We start from the raw sequence: 18941 nt of genomic DNA on the forward strand, positions 1-18941 counted from the left end.
ATAACCAGAGTCATATACCTTTATCTCTAAATAAAGTATAACTATAGAAACTGTTCATCTTAACTGAAAGCTTCGTCCTGTTTCCTGGCCTCACGCATCGCGCTGTCAGTCAGCACGTAACGTTAACTCCCAAAGGTTCAAACAGAAAGCGCACAGCAAGATTACAGAAAAGTTTCCTCTGCAGAGGAGTCGGGGCATCTGGTGAACGCCCATCCCTCTGCGCAGCCACATTAACAACAATGCTTTGACAGCACTGGCAATGTTTCTGCCGTTGTCGGTTGTCAAGAGGGGTTAAGTTGGTTTTGTTTTTGATATTCCTGACACATTTAGACCGCGGTCCGTTAAAGCCCTCGCAATTAGCGTTTAACCGGGAGAGCTCGCACGGAGCTCTTAGTAAGGGACTGTCTGAATGTGTCAGGAATATCAAAAACAAAACCAACTTAACCCCTCTAACGGACCACGCAGTGCTCGTAATGTCAAGCGGGAAAAAAGTGTTTCCTCACGTTCTTCTTCAACTAGCTCAACTTTTGCTGGCACGCGTGACGTTATTGGAAAGGTAGTCACGGGGTGTGTCGCGATTCTCTCTTATCACACCGCGACACAGGATCGTAGATCTGAGTGTCGCGATTTCGATTTTATATTGTGTATCGTTACAGCCCTAGGTATAAGCATAACAAAATGTACAGTATGTGTCAAAAAATGAAAACTCTTAAATCTGCCAGTTCAGTGAATTATTACTTCAAATATTTTCTGTAAATATAAATGATTAATTGGAGGTTTTGTCCAAAACAACACACTTCAATTCTAAATACAGTTGTGGTCAGAATTATTAGCCCCCCTTTAATTTCTTTTTTTTTTTTTTTTATATTTCCTAAATGATGTTTAACAGAGCAAGGACATTTTCACAGCATGTCTGATAATATATTTCCTTCTGGATAAAATATTATTTGTTTTATTTCATCTAGAGTAAAAGCAGTTAGTCAAAATGATTAGCCCCTTAAACTATATTTGTTTTATATCTGTCTACAGAACAAACTATTATGTTTAGAAATGTGTTGAAAATAAGTCTTCTCTCCGTTAAACAGAAATTGGGGGAAAAAATAAACAGGGGGTACTAATAATTCAGGGGTGCTAATAATTCTGACTAGAGCTGTATATACAACAAACAGTATGTTATTAATAGAATAAATGAGTCTGCTGTGTAAGTGTAAGTATAAGTGCTGTGTTTGTGTAAATATACATATTTCTGAATTCACTAAAAGAGTAGTAAAAACATGTAGCTCTTCAAGTCAATTGTAGACAAACCCAGATGTACTACTACTAACATTTTGAAGTGCACATCTGATGAACATTTCACTATGCTGTTAGGCCATGACAGAGGAATTTGTGAATGGAAGTGAAGCAATTCAACTGACACCGGAAGGTCTTGTGACAATAACATGGTGATTGTAGAATGTCTGTTTATTCAGATTACAAACATTCATACTATATAAAATTATATATATATATATATATATATATATATATATATATATATATATATATATATATATATATATATATATATATATATATATATATAATTTTTGTTTTTTTGCTGTAAAGTAATTATTATTACTTGCTTATGTTAGACAGACTTAGACAAAAACAAACCCATGAAGGAAATTAATTTATTAACTATAACTATTCTTTCATAACTTAAATTAAAGGGTAACTATGTATTTCAACAGGTAAGTTACTTGATAAGGTTACCTGTGTCACAAATAGTATAGTAATATTTTAGACAATAAAGATTGTACTCCGTTAGTTAGAAAATTTCTTTAAATTTATTTTTAAAAATGGTCATATTTCATATTTGCATTCATTTTTATTTTCATTTTGCAAATTTAATATTTTTTAATAATAATGTTTAATTTCTGCGTAGTCATGTGACACTGAAAACTGGAGAAATGCTGAAAATTCAGCTTTGCATCACAGGAATAATAATTTTGATATGTTCAAGTGAAACAAATAAAAATATTGCATTTTTTATTATTATAATTATTATTATTTCACAATATTACTTTTTGACTGTATTTTTAAGGATAAATGCAGCATTGGTGAACTTTGATGAAGAATTTTGCTAAAAACATTTACATGCCAAAACTTGTATAATGTGTAATGCTAGAACTAGATTACTGTTACATCTTTTTTCTTCTAACCAATATTTCTGGTTTTTATATCATATCTATATCAGCATCTTTTGAACTATTTAGTGTCAATGAATCATGTCTTCCGAGAAAAAAATGGAGATAAGATAACAATAAACAACACAACTGTTTGATGATAAGTATTTTTAAGCATTAGATCATCATAACAGAAGAATTTTTAAAGATAAAGTCGCCTTGGAATGCTACAGAAAATTTGTCATTAGCAAAAAGGCATCTTAATTATCCATATAGTGTATTTTGAATATATTATACAGTATAAACATGCCCTCCGAAGACCTGTATTAAGTGGAACATGGATCAGTGGATGAGTAAATACTGATGCTTTTAGCAGTGTGCAACTAAAACCCTTATTTATCGGTTGCCATGGTCAAAGCGAGAGCTGGAAGTGAACAGGATAATCTCTGTTTTGAAGAGAGCGATAGGGACACGGGTTGCGGCTAGTTTTGCTGTTGTATTGTGTTTACTATGTCCTTTTGCAAGATATTTTGTTTCTTTGGATTTAATGGATGAAAGCATTATGGAGTCAGACTTTGACACCTGCCCTTTAGAAACCAAGCCCTCGTGTCTTGTTTTCCCTTGGCAGTTCTTTTCTTCTCTTTCCAAAGTGTCTAACCAAGTCTCTTGCCAACACCCTTAAAAAGCAGTGGATAATCTTAAAGGCCTCTTAAAATTAAAATACAGTTTTTAGATGCTACTTATCACTATGTTAGTTTTAAAGGATATCCATAAGCAAGTATGCTCCAAAACAGTTGCACAATTCACATTTAGACGATTTAATTTTGATAAAGCTTGCTATTATTTGGAAAGCAAAATTTTTTTGACATCACCTCATACTTCAGTTTCTCGTCAGATCTTCCGACCAATCAAATGTTCTATAATAGTGTTCGACATGTCCCGCCCCTTCAAGACATTTCTTATTTGCTTTTAAGTTGATCTCAACCACTCTCACTGGCAGAGCTGAAAAGAAAAAAAAAAAACGAAACGCTATAGACTGATTTTTACGTGACTGACATTTTAAAAGCGAAAGTGAGGCTGCGGTGAGAAGAAACCCCGAAGTGTTGCCTGAAGTCACACAGGAATGGTGACTGCTTTGGTATATTCTGAATGAATAGTAAAAATAAAAAGGGAAATCGGACCTCAATTTTAGCTAAGTTAAGGGAAATGCACTGGTTAGCTGACATTTTTTTTCCCAAACACATGTTTTAGATACCATTTATCAAGCTCAAGTTCATGAACTGATTCTTTCACTATATTAGTGTCACGATACTTAATTTCGGTACTGAAAAAAACAAAACGTCAGTTCTACACTTCCCGTTGAGCGTGTTCTTAAACAATGCTAATTTGCCAGTATTTACCAGTGCTCAACAGAAATGCCTGTGATTGGCCGTGAAGATAATTTGTTCATCGCTCACTGATGTTTACTGAGTGCAAACACAGACGATCGTCATGGCTTTAAAATACTCCAGTGTCCATGTATCTGTGTTTGCAATTGGTGAACTAATGACTTTCACGGCCAATCACAGTCATTTTCTGTTGAGCACTGTAAATCAGCGGTGTTTAAGAATGCGCTTAAATGTTAGCAGGAATGGACTTTTTATTAAATTCCAGTATTGTGACAACACTATTACAGACAACACGAGCATATGCTCCAAACATTGTACAGAGGACTGCAATGTTTTATTGCTCACTGGGTTACATGGGCTGACGCAGGGAAGCGTCCCAACTGTGTTTACCTGGTACCATGAACTGAAGCCTAAGACACTTAAGTGTATTACTCTCAAAGAGATTGTGATTTTGTTTGACGCCTAATAGGCTTTTAATTTATTAAATTAAACTTAACTTTATTAAAAGTGATGTGTACACCACATCTGCGCTTTGAAATCGAGGCAACAACTGGAGGTCTTCTCTCTGCAGCCTCGCTTTTGTTTTTTAAAATGGCAGTCGCATGAAATAAGCATATCGAGTGTTATTTTATGAAGGGTTGGAGCTACTATATGTCCCACCCTGTGTTTCAGTTGAGATAATGTCAAATATCGTAATAAATTATGGCACTTTTAAACAAATTATCTTACAACATAGATGGTTCATTAGCAACAAAAACATAAATAAACTCAATTCATTACAGTTTTAGTCCTTTTTTATTTGCTTAAGTCTAAAAATGTAAAGTTTTGTTGGGGTGTAACGGATCACTGTTGAGTTGTGATCCGTATGGATTACAATCCACAGATCGGAACGCACATGACCTGTGGATGAATAACTTTTTTCCGAACTTGTAGGATAATCCAACATTTACAACAATTGCAGAGAGATTGCCTCCCCCATCATTCAAATCACGTGTATGCAAGCATTGTGGCTTCCCTGTACAATATAGTGATGACGGAAAAGGTTGCGGTGGGACCTAAATGCTTTCTCAGGCTATTAATTAAAGATGTTTTCTGTCACTGTTTGTTTAGTCTGCGTTAATGCATTCAGTGTTAAGCTGCACAATTAAACATTAAAAGATCGTGATCTGAATTTAAAACTGTGCAACATGAATGATGAATAATTATTTGCGTATGTTTATTAATCTTTCGTAGCTCTGCGTTCAGATCTGCATTTGATCGAGAGAGATTCAATTTTCACACTTTTTCAGTTCGTTACAAACAATTAAATAACACATAGGTACTGAGAAAACAGTTTATAGTTCAGATATAAACACTGATGTTTATGGTAAAGATTAAAATCACCGTTTAATGGAACTTGATGCTGGTGATAGCAATTACATTGTGTAACCAATGGGTGGTGACAAACAACTATCAAAATGATGTCACTGAATAGGTTTTCAAAAATGATGAAGTTTCATATGAATTGTTGAATCATTAATTGAAAATAAATATGAGCTGTTGTACAAGATGTGAGATTTCTATATTTTTTATTATCGGCAACAGTAGCAAACATAATTTTTTTTTATTAAAAACTTTCCCTTTTTTCAGCTGTTTTTTTCTTGATTTTTATTTTTATAATAAATTTCCAGGTTCCAAGTTCTGTTTGTTATAACCAATGGGTTTGAAGTAATATTTTTGTATAAATATAAAGAGCAAATGACATTTGTCTTCTCCCTTTTTTGCTAATTAAAAAATGGTTCGATCCGTGACTCAAAAACTGTAGTGTGATCTGATTCCGAACCGTGAGATTTGTGATCCGTTACACCACTAATGTTTTGTCTTTTAAAGTAAATGAGGAAGACAGTTTAGCCTTTACAAGCTTTACCTTCTTATAGGAGACATAAGGTACACTGGTAGTCGTATACCGGTTAGACCTCAACATAAAGTGCTGCATGTACATACAGAGCTGTTGATGCGAAAACATGCTGGTTCTTTATAGGTGTGTGACTGCAAGGTGAAAAGGGTAAATGAGCATCTCCACCCTCTAGTGAGAGGCAGAGGAACAGTCCGTAGTTGTCTGTCTCCAAGCCAAAACAGTCACTCTTTGACGGCGTTACATAAGCAGACAGGGGAACGCTCACTCAACAGTCATTATATCTGCTCAGATGTGCTCTGCGGTGTCTGGGAAGACTCCATGTCTACTGCCAAATAAGTGCTGACATGCGCACAAAAGCCAGAGGCCTTTATTTTTTATATATATATATATATAAAACATACATTTATTAACATTATTATTATTATTATCTAAAAAAAAACTGCTGCAACAGTATATGAACAAACTGTAATTTAAAGAATTAACACCGTCAAAATGCAAACACTGGTTGTTAGGCAGGGTGGATGCTGGATGTATCCATTTTGCTGAAAATGGAAAGTAATTATTTTATAATATATATTTGTTATTATTTTACATTATTATATAGTTTATTTTTGTCTTGTAAGGACTGGTGTGTCCTTTTACTGATGCACAACAGCTAATTAATTTGTTTTAACGCAATTATTCTTGTTGCTGCTGTTTATATTTTGAAAATTTCCTTTAAAATAAAAAAGTGAAAAACAAATAAAAAATTATTCATTAAAATAAAAGTAAAAACACATTAGTTTGTGAAATAGTTACTACACTAGAAAAATATTTAGTTTTACTTGTTCAAACTACTTATTTAAAATGAGCTGAAACAACACAATTCTTGAGATTTCCTTGGGACAACTTAATTTTTTTTATCTTCAATCCACATACATTTGTTTAAAGTGTTATGTTAACTTAATTGATTTGTGTTGGGACAACATGAATGAATTGTGTTCAACCCTGCATTTGTACAGTGCGGGCTTACTGATTACATTACTTGCCCACTGCTACACCTCCCCCAGTGTCATTTTGCTTTTCTCCTAGAAATAAAGACTAATAATTTCAGCTACAACAGATGCTACAAAAAAAAAAGGAAAGCATCTGCTCTGCTTCATAAAGCACACGCTGCCGTCACTGCACATTCAGTCTTTACACAGAGTATGCATTATCACAAATTTGAAAATAAAAGCGCACATTCAAAAGGGAGTTCAATGCCCACATATTAATAGAAGCTCCTTGATTCATGTGATATACAGTATCCTTTCTACCTTCCCACCCAACCAGTCTTACACATTTCTTTACAAGTGAGAACATTTACTCACAAGCTATGCTTCCATCCTTCTGTTTGTATGCACATTTTCGGCTATTGCACACAAAATGCTTAATGTAAGCATTAAAATGCAAATCAATTTTGAAAATGCACATAAAAATGTGTGATCAGAGATATGACAGTTCATCCTTCATCAAAGTGATGTTATCCTTATAACTGTCTTGAGCAGCTGTGCTCTCAAAGAGCGGTTTCGTGCCTCTAAAATACAGTTACTACTGTGTTTGTTTATTATGTTTCATCTCTGCTTCTGAGGCACAAGTCATTTATTTTAGAAGAAAAAAAAGTTGCTCCTTATACTGCAGCAAACTCCATTTTTATTTCTGATATTTGCAGCCAGTTATTTGGAAGTGACAGTTTTGTTTTTTAGACTAATTGGATGGAAAAGTGCTTTATTCACAAAGGATTTGTTCAATTTTTTTTCGCCAGTTTAGTTCACATCTTTGGATGGAAACATAGCTACTGTGACGACCCTTGCGGTAATGAAATTATTTTTGATGAGTTTGTGTGAATTACACCATATTTACTATAATCACAAATGAGCATTGAAAAGTTGAAGGTACAGTAACTATTATAATGTTTGGTTAAATGTTGTTGTTATAGTCATTTCAGGGTAGAGCTGCACGATTCTGGCTAAAATGAGAATCACGATTTGTTTTGCTTAAAATAAAGATCACGATTTTCTCACGATTCTGTAGATGTAAAATAAAGGAATGGTAAAAACAAACATATGGCACAACATCGATAATAATATTATCTGTAGGTCTACTGGTTTCTATAAATAATTCTATTCTATATTAATCTATTCTTATAATATTTCTGATGTTGAATTATAATGTTTAAGATATATGCTTGCAATCTGTCATATTAGACAATTTAATTCACTGGTAAAATCAGACATTTGCCATTATCAGATTATATTCAACAATATATAGGCTGGAGTAGTTATACTGACATTGTAAACATTTATTTTCATGCACAGCTGTGTGTTCCCTATAAAAGTAAAAGCATATAAAATACTTGTCGTAATCATAACTCTAAAATGCGATATGATCATTTAAATGAAGTGCACACTTTCGGTTTCATTTTGACTGCTAAGTGCTTGTTCGTACTTCGCATGCGGCTCCCAAACGATCACTCTGTGCCACAAACTGAATATTATTTACAACTGTATTACCTGTTACTCGCAACATATGCAGGTTCTGTTCACTAAAGCGCGCACGCGTCTATCCTTAAGTAGAGCTCGCGTGCCCGCCCTCTCTGTGATAACAGCTCACGGTCAGCACGTCACGTGTGATTTCCTGATCGCGAAAACATCATTATATTAAAACAAAAATGACATTTTTAGGCCTTATAAATACAGTATGTGACTCATTCAACATCATTTGGAGGTGTCAATGTCACTGAGCAACATGTGTAAAACAATGAAAAGACTTGCAAGCCGTCTTTTCTTCTCTCCTGAACTTGAAAATATAATTGGCAGAATCATAGAAATGCTGGATTAAGATCGTCTGGGGGGTCGAATTGAGATTGCGATCTTTTAACGTTTAATTGTGCAGCTCTATTTCAGGGTGGACCTGGGTTTTTAGGAGTTTTACATTAAGAGCAAAATTGGATGTCATAGAGATTCTGTTCATTGTGAAGTCATGCAAATTCACCTGACCAACTTAAAGAATGTTAAAACTGGATTTTTAAGCTATCACCAAAATAGTGAATGTTACATTCAAAGGGCACCTAGGGTGAAAAATCTACTTTTTACTACAAGCTGTTTGGACAGACATGTGTGTACGTATAGTGTATAGACCGTCATATTGTTTTTTTTTTTTTTTTTTTTTTTTTTAACAACATAAAAACGGTGGACCAATTGAAGCGGTTTTCAGAGCGACAGAAACTTGACGTAGGAGTGCAGTCATTGTGTTTACCCTGATAGAAACCTTTGTTAAGCATTCTAAAATGCATGGTGCTGCATGGCGCAACGATTCGGGACACTTCATGTTTCTGCCGCGCCACAGAGTGTGTACTGTGCCGTGTGGCGGCTTCGAGCGGCCCATTCAAAGTTAATGCCTCAGTCAAAGTTAATCCAGTGTGTGTGGTTATTTGTTTCTGTGTACAAGCTCCGCACTTGAAACTAGCACACAATTGACTGTAAAACTATACAAAGACACATGATTTTGTACTCTCTGCTTGGTCTGTGTCCGAGTCGTACATGTACAGCTGAATGCGAGTTCTCTCACTCATGTCCCTTCTCACATTCCGCCTGTCTGTTGCAAACACAGAGCAGGTGAGCTCTTGGCTCCGCCCGCTTGTTACGTTGGCCGGGAAGCCGAAACTAATTTTCATGTGAAGCAACACGCCCCTAAAACAGCGAGCTGTGTACACGCCCCTAAAATGACACTTTAACACATTATAATAAAAACATCTGAACTGTGTGTTGAACTGAAGCCAAACTGGCACACTCAGAAGAACCATAATAGTAATATTAAATCATAAGAAAGGGGTAAACTATATGCCCTTAAAAGTGTCTCAGCCTCAGACATCTCACCAAGCACTGCTCACAGACCTTTGGATAAATGTCTAATGCATATGGCACATTTTTCTGCAAAGACTTTAGCAAATCCTCTGATTTGTTTAAATATCTATGATTTCTGGAAGTGTGCAGTATGCAGAAATCTGATAGTCTGATCTGATAAAAAAGCTGTGATGATTATATTGATGATATCGCTTATTAATAAACGTATAGCTTTCTGAGACATTCATGAGTCAGTGATTTACTAGCTGCACACCCGTCTGTTATTTTGAAGATCTGAATCAGCAATACTCACTGCTTTAAAAAAGCTTTAACATGTGATGTTGACTCAAACACAGGTGTGCTTACCCAGCAAACACACAACATCATAAAACGTTAAAATTAGGTTAGATTTAGATCGCCAGCATCTTAGGACGTTTTTTTATGTTCAATAATGATGTGAAATGACATTAATAATTGGTTGATTTTAGGTTGTGTTGTGAAAATGACCAAAATCCAACATCAGGACAACATTTTAAACCAACGTCATTATTGATGTCAAATAGGCATGAGACGGTAACCGTTTTTAAGGTATACCGCGGTTTGGAAAAGTCAAGGTTTTAAAACCAACAACTTTTTCTGCTATACTGTTCCTAAGGTATATGTAAGATTTTTTATTCACTGTTATTTACAACAACAGTGTCTCCAGCAGACAACATCACCAAAGATGCCGTTTTAAATTGTAAATAAATCAATGCTTTTGGAACTAATGAAGACAGCAGCAGTCAAATGTTTACTGGTCCAAAATAGTTTAAATGTTCTTCAAAATAAAATATAATGTGTTAAAAGGGTGAAAAGGTTTTTGTTTTTAGCCAGACATTTCAAAAGAACATATTTTAGAGCAGTTATCACAAACCGTGATATGTTTATCCAAGGTTATCATACCTTCAGAATATCATGCCTAACGTCAAATACTGACATTTATTCGTCAGGTATGGCAACCAATATACATCTGATAGACGTCACAGAACGCCAAGCTGTCACATCATTAGATATCGATATTTGGTTGTTTTTAGGTTGCGTTGGAAAGTGACCAAAATGCAACATCTGTCTGACGTTAAACTTTGACGGTGGCCTGACGTTGTGCTCTGATGTCAACCTGATTTTTATTTCCAAACAAAATATAGCGTCCCATTTTGTTGGGGTATAACGTCAATCTGATATTATGCTGGGTATATTCTCTCTTTTTTTAATGGCAGTGCAAACCTTCAAACATTCTGTCATTTCTATAGTAATTTATTCCCTTTATCAATGCTAAGTTGATGATGATTGTTGAGTTGACCTTGTTTAATATATTATTTTAGTGTGGTTTTGATGTTCTTGTGAGTCATGAGACTGTAGCATTTATAAGAAACTCTAGATGCACCTGATCACTGTTACCCTCATGAAGGCAGCTCTCTTTTTAAAGATTAACCATGTCAATAAAGGCTTTAAATCAGGGGTGGCCAACCCTGTTCCTGGAGAGCCACCATCCTGCAAATTTCAGTTGCAACCCATATCAAACACACCTGCCTGTAATTACCACATGGTGTTCAGGTCCTAATTAATTGGTTCAGGTGTGTTTGATATGGGTAGCAACTAAAATCTGCAGGAAGGTGGCTCTCCAGGAACAGGGTTGGCCATCCCTGCTTTAAATAAAGGCTCACATCTTTCCAGTGCCTTGGCTGATTTTTGCTGTTTATTTTTTCATTTTGGTCATAAGGATAAGAGAAAGACATCATCAAAAACAGCAAGTAATTTTTTTTTTTATTTGTAGATACTCACAAATACAACAGAACCTTGCGTTTATAGAACAAAGAAAACTTCTGAATTATTTAGTCAAGCTGTGAGACTGTGCAATTGTTAGGCATTCATGATTGGTTGCGGTGCCAGTAGTGTTGTTAGAAGTACCAAATTCAACTAGTCTGTACTGAAATGTAAGAAAAATAAGATTACTGTTATCACATCCACTCTCCTGCCTTGTGCTCACAGCTTTCCACATGCATTTAAGTTGCTTTTTTATTCTGTGGTGGACTTAAATTGAAGGGGGGGTCAATTTATAACCCTCTTAAAAGCAAATACAGTAGTCAACATTTGAAGTGGATCAAAAATTGTTTTTCAAAATTGTCAAAAAAGGCAAGAATGGGGTTGTTTAATATTTAAGGACAACTTTGATAAAGGTTTTGAACCACTTCAAATGTTGAATACTGTATAGCTAGTACACATACTCATTGTATTTAAAGAGCTGTTGGCTCAAGGAAACCCTTGTTCAAATTTGGCTTGTAAACTCTCTTCTTTTTCTTCAGCTTTACGTTCGGTACTGTTTAAAAATGCCTGGAAGCCAATTTAAAAAAATTAAAGCTGTAATGTAGCCTATGTGTAATCATTGGCTAATAGGAAAGTGAGGCCAGACTGTGTTCAGGGAGAGCGTTATGTCATTATGTTTTAATGACTGGACAGCAGCTCTCTGCATGTGCCCGCGCTGTGACCTCACCCTGAACTCAAGCCTCACGCTGCGCATCCACTGCACCCTTTACATGTCACATCTCATAAATCTGCACGCCTCAGTCTCAGAGCTGAATAATGTCATCTTTTGGTCACCACCCATTGAGCCAATGGTGCTGCTAAGCCATAGCGGAGGAACCTGTTGTTTTGGAAAGACATGTCTGATGTCATATAATTGTGTCCTTTCTTTTTGGTGTAACTTAAAGTTCAGTGGCACGTGGTAACTGGGATGAAGCCTTGTGTTTAAGGTTGTGTAGTCTGTAAACGCAGATACTTCTGCATCGAGTGATTGTCATGACACATGGTCTTTTCTGCGTGGTGCTTGTGTTACTTTGCGATAACACTTCCGAAACGCTGGCTGTAGATTATGTTATGTATTGAGTTTCTTCATGGATGTTTTGTTTTTTGAATGCTACCTTAACACACAAGTAGCTAAAACTTGCTCGTTCAGAGGTGGGAACCGGCACAGCTACAAAGCCGACCAATCATAGAACATGCGATACGCGTCTTTGCGATGTGGTTACATTTTTTGAGAAGTGTGAATCAGCGTCAGCCATGGCGAGGGCTAAGCGACCACGCGAAGGCTCCGTCGGACCATACACATGCACTTGACACAGGAGTATAAATCAGCCTTAAAATGCAATACCATTTTTATGGTTAGATTTTAGTGTCATGCTATGCCTGTGCCGTTTTGCGCAGCCATCCAGGAAACAGAATAGAAATGTTTACCGGGTGTGCACTATGTAATTTATTCCAACTAGGATTGTAAAAAGTATCAACTTTGGTACAAATCAATGCTGAAATTTTAAAAGTTAATTTCCCGCTAACTATTGAGCACTGTGAAGCAGGTTCTTAAAATTGATGATTGGTCATTGTGTTCAACACAATCTCACGGCAATTCATAACTTTTTCATTTAGTGGCTAATTCGTATGAATTCGTACAATCTAATTTGTACAATTTAGTACGATTTGCTCATCCCCAAATGACGGTTGGGGTTAGGGGGGGAGGTTAGGTGCCACGCCTCCTTTTTAAAATCGTACCATTTCGTACGACTCGTACGAATTAGCCACTAAACTGGCAAAACGTAAAATACTTTTTCTCGTGAGATCAGGCTGGTTTGTTCACATTCATAACAGATATGACTGTGATTGAAATCACTTCATCGCTGTTCGTCAAATGCAAACACAGAGACATCAGCACATCTATCCACTGATCTGTCAGTGAATTGCTCATATATCTTCTTATAGACAGATCAGCTGACAGACGTGGCTTCCAAATTCTCCAGTGTCAATGTATCTGTGTTTGCGCTTGGTGAACAGTGGTGAAGAACATCCTCAACATCACTCAAATGTTAGCAGGATATTTTTATGGATATTTTTAAAATTACATTATTGATTGGTACCAAAGTTGATCATTTTGACAACCCTTCCAACCCACATTAAGTCATACAAGGTCCTGTGAAGTACTTTAAAATGTGCATTTTTTTTCTTAAATTTGATGTAATCTCCACAGAAACATAAGGACGAGTTGGGACATATAGTAGCTTTTCCCCTTTTTAAAAATAGCAAATAGTGTTTTGTTTTTATCACAGCTCTGCCAGTGAGAGTGGTGGAGATCAAATATAAAGCAAATGAGAAGTGTCTTGAAGTGTGTAGGACGTGTCAGATACTAGAGAACATTTGATTGGTCAAAAGATTTGATGAGAAACATGATTATGTCAAATAAATAGTTGATCTATTCAGGCAGAATTGACAATCATGTCAGCTTTGTATGTTTAGGACTTCTTAACGTGAATTTTGTCGTTTTTGGCATATATTCTTAATATCCTTAAGACTAACATACTGATGCTAACATCTATAAGCCTATAACCTTTAATAAATTAAACAATGTGTCTGAATACATGAAAATAATTGACAAATTTTATCGACTTATAAATTGATCTGTACTCTTTATCAGGAAAGGGCAACATGTTGAAATTACATAACTAACTTTCTCTTGCATATAAATGTGTTAAATTTTATGGAGATTAGGCAACTCCAGAGCTTTGAAGGGCAGAAGAGAACCTAATGCTGTCAGATGAGTTGTTTAGAGAGACAAATATGGCTTACAGATTATATAGTTTATATGTAGTTATAATATATATCACAGGAGATCATTGCTAATGAGCGATCCATCATTTTGTCAAGGGGTGTCCAGTCCTGCTCCTGGAGTTCCACCTTCCAGCATAATGTAGCTCTATCTCTAATTAAATACACATGAAATGAGTAATTCAAGTCCTTGGGATCACACCCAGACAGTTGTGTTGGCAGGAACTCTGCAGGGAAGTGTCCTCCCCCCAGGAGTAGGATTTACACCCCAGATCTTGTCTTTAATGAATGCATATTTTTGCTGCTATGCTGCCAAACCAATGCATTAACACACTGCTCATGTGCTTTCTTACAGCTGATTCAGAAAGACAGAGCAGAAACCATTGGACGTATAGCAATGTGGAGCTGTATGGTTTACAATGAGACGGACGACAATGTGGACCTCAGGCTCTGCCAGGACTTTGGACTCATCTTGTCCGTCTTCTCGTTGGTGTACCTCATTGTCTGCTTTCCAGTGGGCCTTTGCTACAATGCCCTGCTGGTGGTGGTCAACCTTTCCAACAAGGTCACCATGACCATGCCCGATGTCTACTTTGTGAACATAGCCATCGCTGGCCTGGTGCTCAACTTGGTGGCTCCTGTGGCACTGCTGGGCCCCAGTTTCACCCGCTGGCCCATGTGGGAATACAACAACGAGATCTACATCACCCTCCTCATTCTGTTCAACATCTCTTCCCTGGTCATCATGTACTCCACTACCTTGCTCAGTCTGGACTATTACATTGAGCGCGCTCTCCCACGCACCTACATGTCCAGCGTCTACAACACCAAGCATGTTTGCGGCTTCATCTGGGGCGGCGCCGTCCTGACCAGCTTCTCCTCATTGCTCTTCTACGTGTGCAATCACGTGTCCACTAAGATCATCGAGTGCTCCAAGATGCAGAACAAAGAAGCGGCTGACGCCATCATGATGTTCATTGGGTATGTGGTGCCAGCAGTGGCTGTGCTTTATGCATTCGTGCTTATCCTACGCATCAGGAAGGAGTCCACCCCTTTGGACCAGGACTCTGGAAGGCTCGATCCTTCCATCCACAGGTTGCTTCTGGCTTCCGTGTGCATGCAGTTTTTACTTTGGACTCCGTATTACATGACCCTACTTGTGCACACAGTGGCAGGGGCTCCCGGAAGCCATTCCAGCAAGCAGCAACTCATCATATACTTCTTCCTGAGATGTTTGTCTAAACTTCTCGCCTTCTGCAGTAGCTTTGCCATTCCTCTCATGTACAGGCAAATGAACAAGAACTTCTCGCATAAACTCCAGAGGCTTCTAAAGAGGCTGCACTGCGGGGACCAATCATGTCCTCACGAACGCTCGACAGTTCAGCAGGTGGTCACATGAGGATTGTGTTCAATCAGACCTGCTTGTCCCTCACTGGCACTTACTCTGAATCCACAGAAGTAGAGCCAGCACATGAACCTGGATATATATTGTGCTCCAAAAAGAAAGGAAGTATTTCGCTTACCACAAGGAGTGTCTCTGTGAAATTGTGGAACCTCCATAACACTTATCGACTTGACTTTATTTGTCCATCTCTGTGGTCAATGGACGACCAAGAAGAAACCACTAAGTGCTGTTTTTGTGTAAGCTGTGTCTATTCTTTGGGTTCTAATGCTTGGGGAATATCTCAACCCGTCTGTTGGTCCTTTCAGTAACAGGGGGTTGGATGTTGAACGTGTTTAATCAGTTACAGGATATGTGGTATAGCCTTTTAACGTGATGCTTTTAGACCAACTTTTTCCCTTTTAGTTCAAGGCCGCATTCTGCCCCAGGCTTTCTTTCTTTCTTTCTTTGCACCATAAGCTGTTCAGTCTAGAGTTTTCAGGTCACACTTTCCATAAAACCTCTCGGGTAGATGCTAGTAAACGCAATATAATTACCTCAATTTCACACACCAACGGGCATTACATTGGAACGGTCTAACCAACTTTTACAGCACCCAGAAATAGCTCGACGAGACTGATATCAGGGAGCGGGAAAGATGTGTTTGCGTGCGTGTGGTTGCCTGTCGATGGTCGTAAGTGTGTGTGTGTGTGTGTGTGTGTGTGTTCTCGAGTGCTTGCTGCTAAGGTGATGTGCATTTTTACTGCACAGCTGCTCAGCCATAGTAATTCCTGTGTATAGAGGAATTGAGACAAAGCTATAGAAACTAGGCAACAGATCACGGTTTTAAGGTCAAATAGTTAGAGATGTTTTGTTTTTAAATACCTTTTCAATCATTAGTCGGTTACTACTGGAATTATTATCAGTGCATCATGAGGAAGTGGTTGACAATTTATATGAGGAGTGAATCCAAGTTCATTTGATAAAGCAATACTACCCTGCTGAAAAATCCAGCTTAAACCAGTCTAGGCTTGTTAGCTGGTTTTAGCTGGTAAATAGCCTGGCTTTAGAGAGGTTTTGGCCATTTCCAGGCTTGTTTCCAGCCATTTCCAGCCGGGTCTTAGCTGGTCAGGCTGGAAAATGACCAGCTAAATCCAACTAAAACCAGCTTGACCAGCCTGATTTAAGCTGGACATAGCTGGTTTTGGCTGGGCTCCCAGCCTGGCTAGGCTGGTTAAACTGGTTTTAGCTGGTAATCTTCCAGCCTAACCTGCTAAGACCAGGCTGGAAATGGCTGGAAACCAGCCTGGAAATGGCCAAAACCTCTCTAAAACCAGCCTGATCTACCAGCTAAAACCAGCCAACCAGCCTAGGCTGGTTTAAGTTGGATTTTTCAGTTGGGTATCTATCGCAGGGTTGCCCAAAGTTGGTTTTGGAGGGCCAGTGTCTTGCAGAGTTTAGTTCCACCCCCAATTAGACACACCTGAACCAGCTAATCAAGCTCTCCCAAGTATACTAGAAACTTCTAGGCAGGTGTGTTGAAGGAAGTTGGAGCTAAACTTTGCAGGACACCAAGTTTCGGGTGATTTCCGAAAGAATTGATTGGACTTGAGTTCTCCTAATCAACGAATCCTATCAGTTCTGATGTGGATATGCTAAAGAAATCGCTTGTATTGAGATTAGTTGCATGAATGATTTCATTATATAGAGAAGATATGCATCAGCGCTCCCAATCTGGGAGAAAATCATAGACTTTTCCAGAAAATAATACCCAAGAGGCGGGATGAGAAATAGTTTATGCTAGTAAATGGTATGTTATTATCAAAAAAAAAAGACATCTTTGCTCTTATTTTTCTCGAGTGGATGCAGAATAAGTATATTTTGGACAGAAAGCACTGTATGATAATAGAAGAGTGGAGAGGGGTCATTTATATCCACTTATATGTGTGCAAGGGAAAGATTGTATTTAAAGTCGCGAAGGGGATTAAAAACAGTAACCCTCAATTATAAATGGTGAAATGGCATCAAAACGCAATGTTATGGCTGTTGTTAGCGAGCTAATGCCAGTATGTATCATATTACGAATGTGTATATATTGTACTTCAGAGATTTACTGGAAGAAAAACTAAACAGACATGCCATTTTAGGTTACAGTATTATTTTCGCAGAGATTTATTTAGATACTAAAGTGTCCGTCATCCTCTGTCCCATACCGAGTCAAAGACTTGTTCAATAAACTAACATGAATATAATCCTGCTTGGCTCTTCATTGACTCCCACAGCTTCAAAGAACATCACAGCTTCCCCAAATGACAAATGATGAAGCTTGTTTCGGATTGCATCAACAAAAAGGTATGGATGGCTGCGCTCGCTCTTTCATGCTAAAATGAAATGAAAATAAATATGGTTCGTGTAACAGATGCCAAAACATATTTTTCTTGCTTGGTGCGAGTCTCAGAATAGTGCCAGGCCCCAGGAGCACAAACCACACTGAAATGTTCTTTGGCAGAAGCGTCTTGTTTAGTTGCCCATCTGCAAAGCAGCAACAAGCACAGACATTAGTATCGTGAAAGATGTCTTCAACTTTTTATTCAATTGGCAACTGTCTTAATTTCTGGAAAATGAAAATTAGAATTGACTCACAGTTCACTCCCCTTCATGTGTCTCTAAACCGATTTCTTTCTGAACAGTAGATATTCTGAAGAAAGCTGGAAACTGGTAGCTATTGGAATCCATAGCAGGAAAAACATACTTTGGAATTCAATAAATTTATGACATTCTTTAAAATATCTTCTGTTTTGTTCATCAGAAGAGGTGACACCGTGGCGCAGTGCGTAGCGCTGTCGCCTCACAGCAAGAAGTTCGCTGGTTCAACACTGCAAAAAATGCTTTTCTTAAATTTTTTTTTCCTGGTTTCTAGTCCAAATGTCTAAAAATTCTTACATCAAGAAGGATTTTCTAGACAAGCAAAACACATTGGGCTCTATTTTGATGGTCCATGCGCAGATCGCAAAACGCAGGGCGCAAACGCTTTCAGGGCGTGTCAGAACGCATTTTTGCTAATTAAAGGATGGGAAAATCTACTTTGCGCCATGGCGCATGGTCTAAAAGGGTTGAGTTTATTTTCTTAATGAGTTATAGGTGTGTTTTGAGAATAAACCAATTAAAGTCTCATCTCCCATTCCCTTTAAGAGCCAGCTGTGTCGCGCCATAAGTGCATTCGCTATTTACAGGACGTAAAGTAAGTCTAAGTGGAAAAAATGAGCATTTCACTGGCAAACAGTTAACAGTTGACAGTTTTTTAACAGAAAACAGTTAAACAGAGCATCTACTGCGTGAGAATGAGAGATAATGGAACTACTTTCACTTTCGCTCTTGGATAGGGAAACCTTTAAGCACAGACATCAATTAGTCTATAAATAATTGATTGCATTTGTTAAGCGCAAATATTCGTTTCAAAACTATTTCTAAATTCAGTTCTAATTCCAGCAAACGAATGAATGAACAATAATAAAGAAGTGTGCTCAAAAACCTGAGTTATATCCTAAAACACATGCTGTGCCCCATATGGTCTAAAACCTGTAGGTGCATGGGCAAATCTAAGCTTGTTTTAATAAA

At 37.4% G+C, this 18941-nt stretch overlaps 1 protein-coding gene across 1 annotated transcript in view; it reads left to right on the forward strand.

Annotated features, from left to right (window-relative positions):
• Positions 1-17575, forward strand: part of gpr146 (G protein-coupled receptor 146) — a 30198-nt gene extending 12623 nt beyond the window's left edge. Inside the window, exon 2 of the mRNA NM_001320482.1 lies at positions 14298-17575. Within this exon, the coding sequence (NP_001307411.1) occupies positions 14340-15341 (1002 nt within the window). The 5' untranslated portion in view covers positions 14298-14339 and the 3' untranslated portion in view covers positions 15342-17575. The remainder of the gene's footprint in view (positions 1-14297) is intronic.
• Positions 17576-18941: the final 1366 nt, after the last annotated feature.

This window comes from Danio rerio, chromosome 3 (assembly GCF_049306965.1).
Source record: "Danio rerio strain Tuebingen ecotype United States chromosome 3, GRCz12tu, whole genome shotgun sequence".
NCBI lineage: Eukaryota > Metazoa > Chordata > Actinopteri > Cypriniformes > Danionidae > Danio > Danio rerio.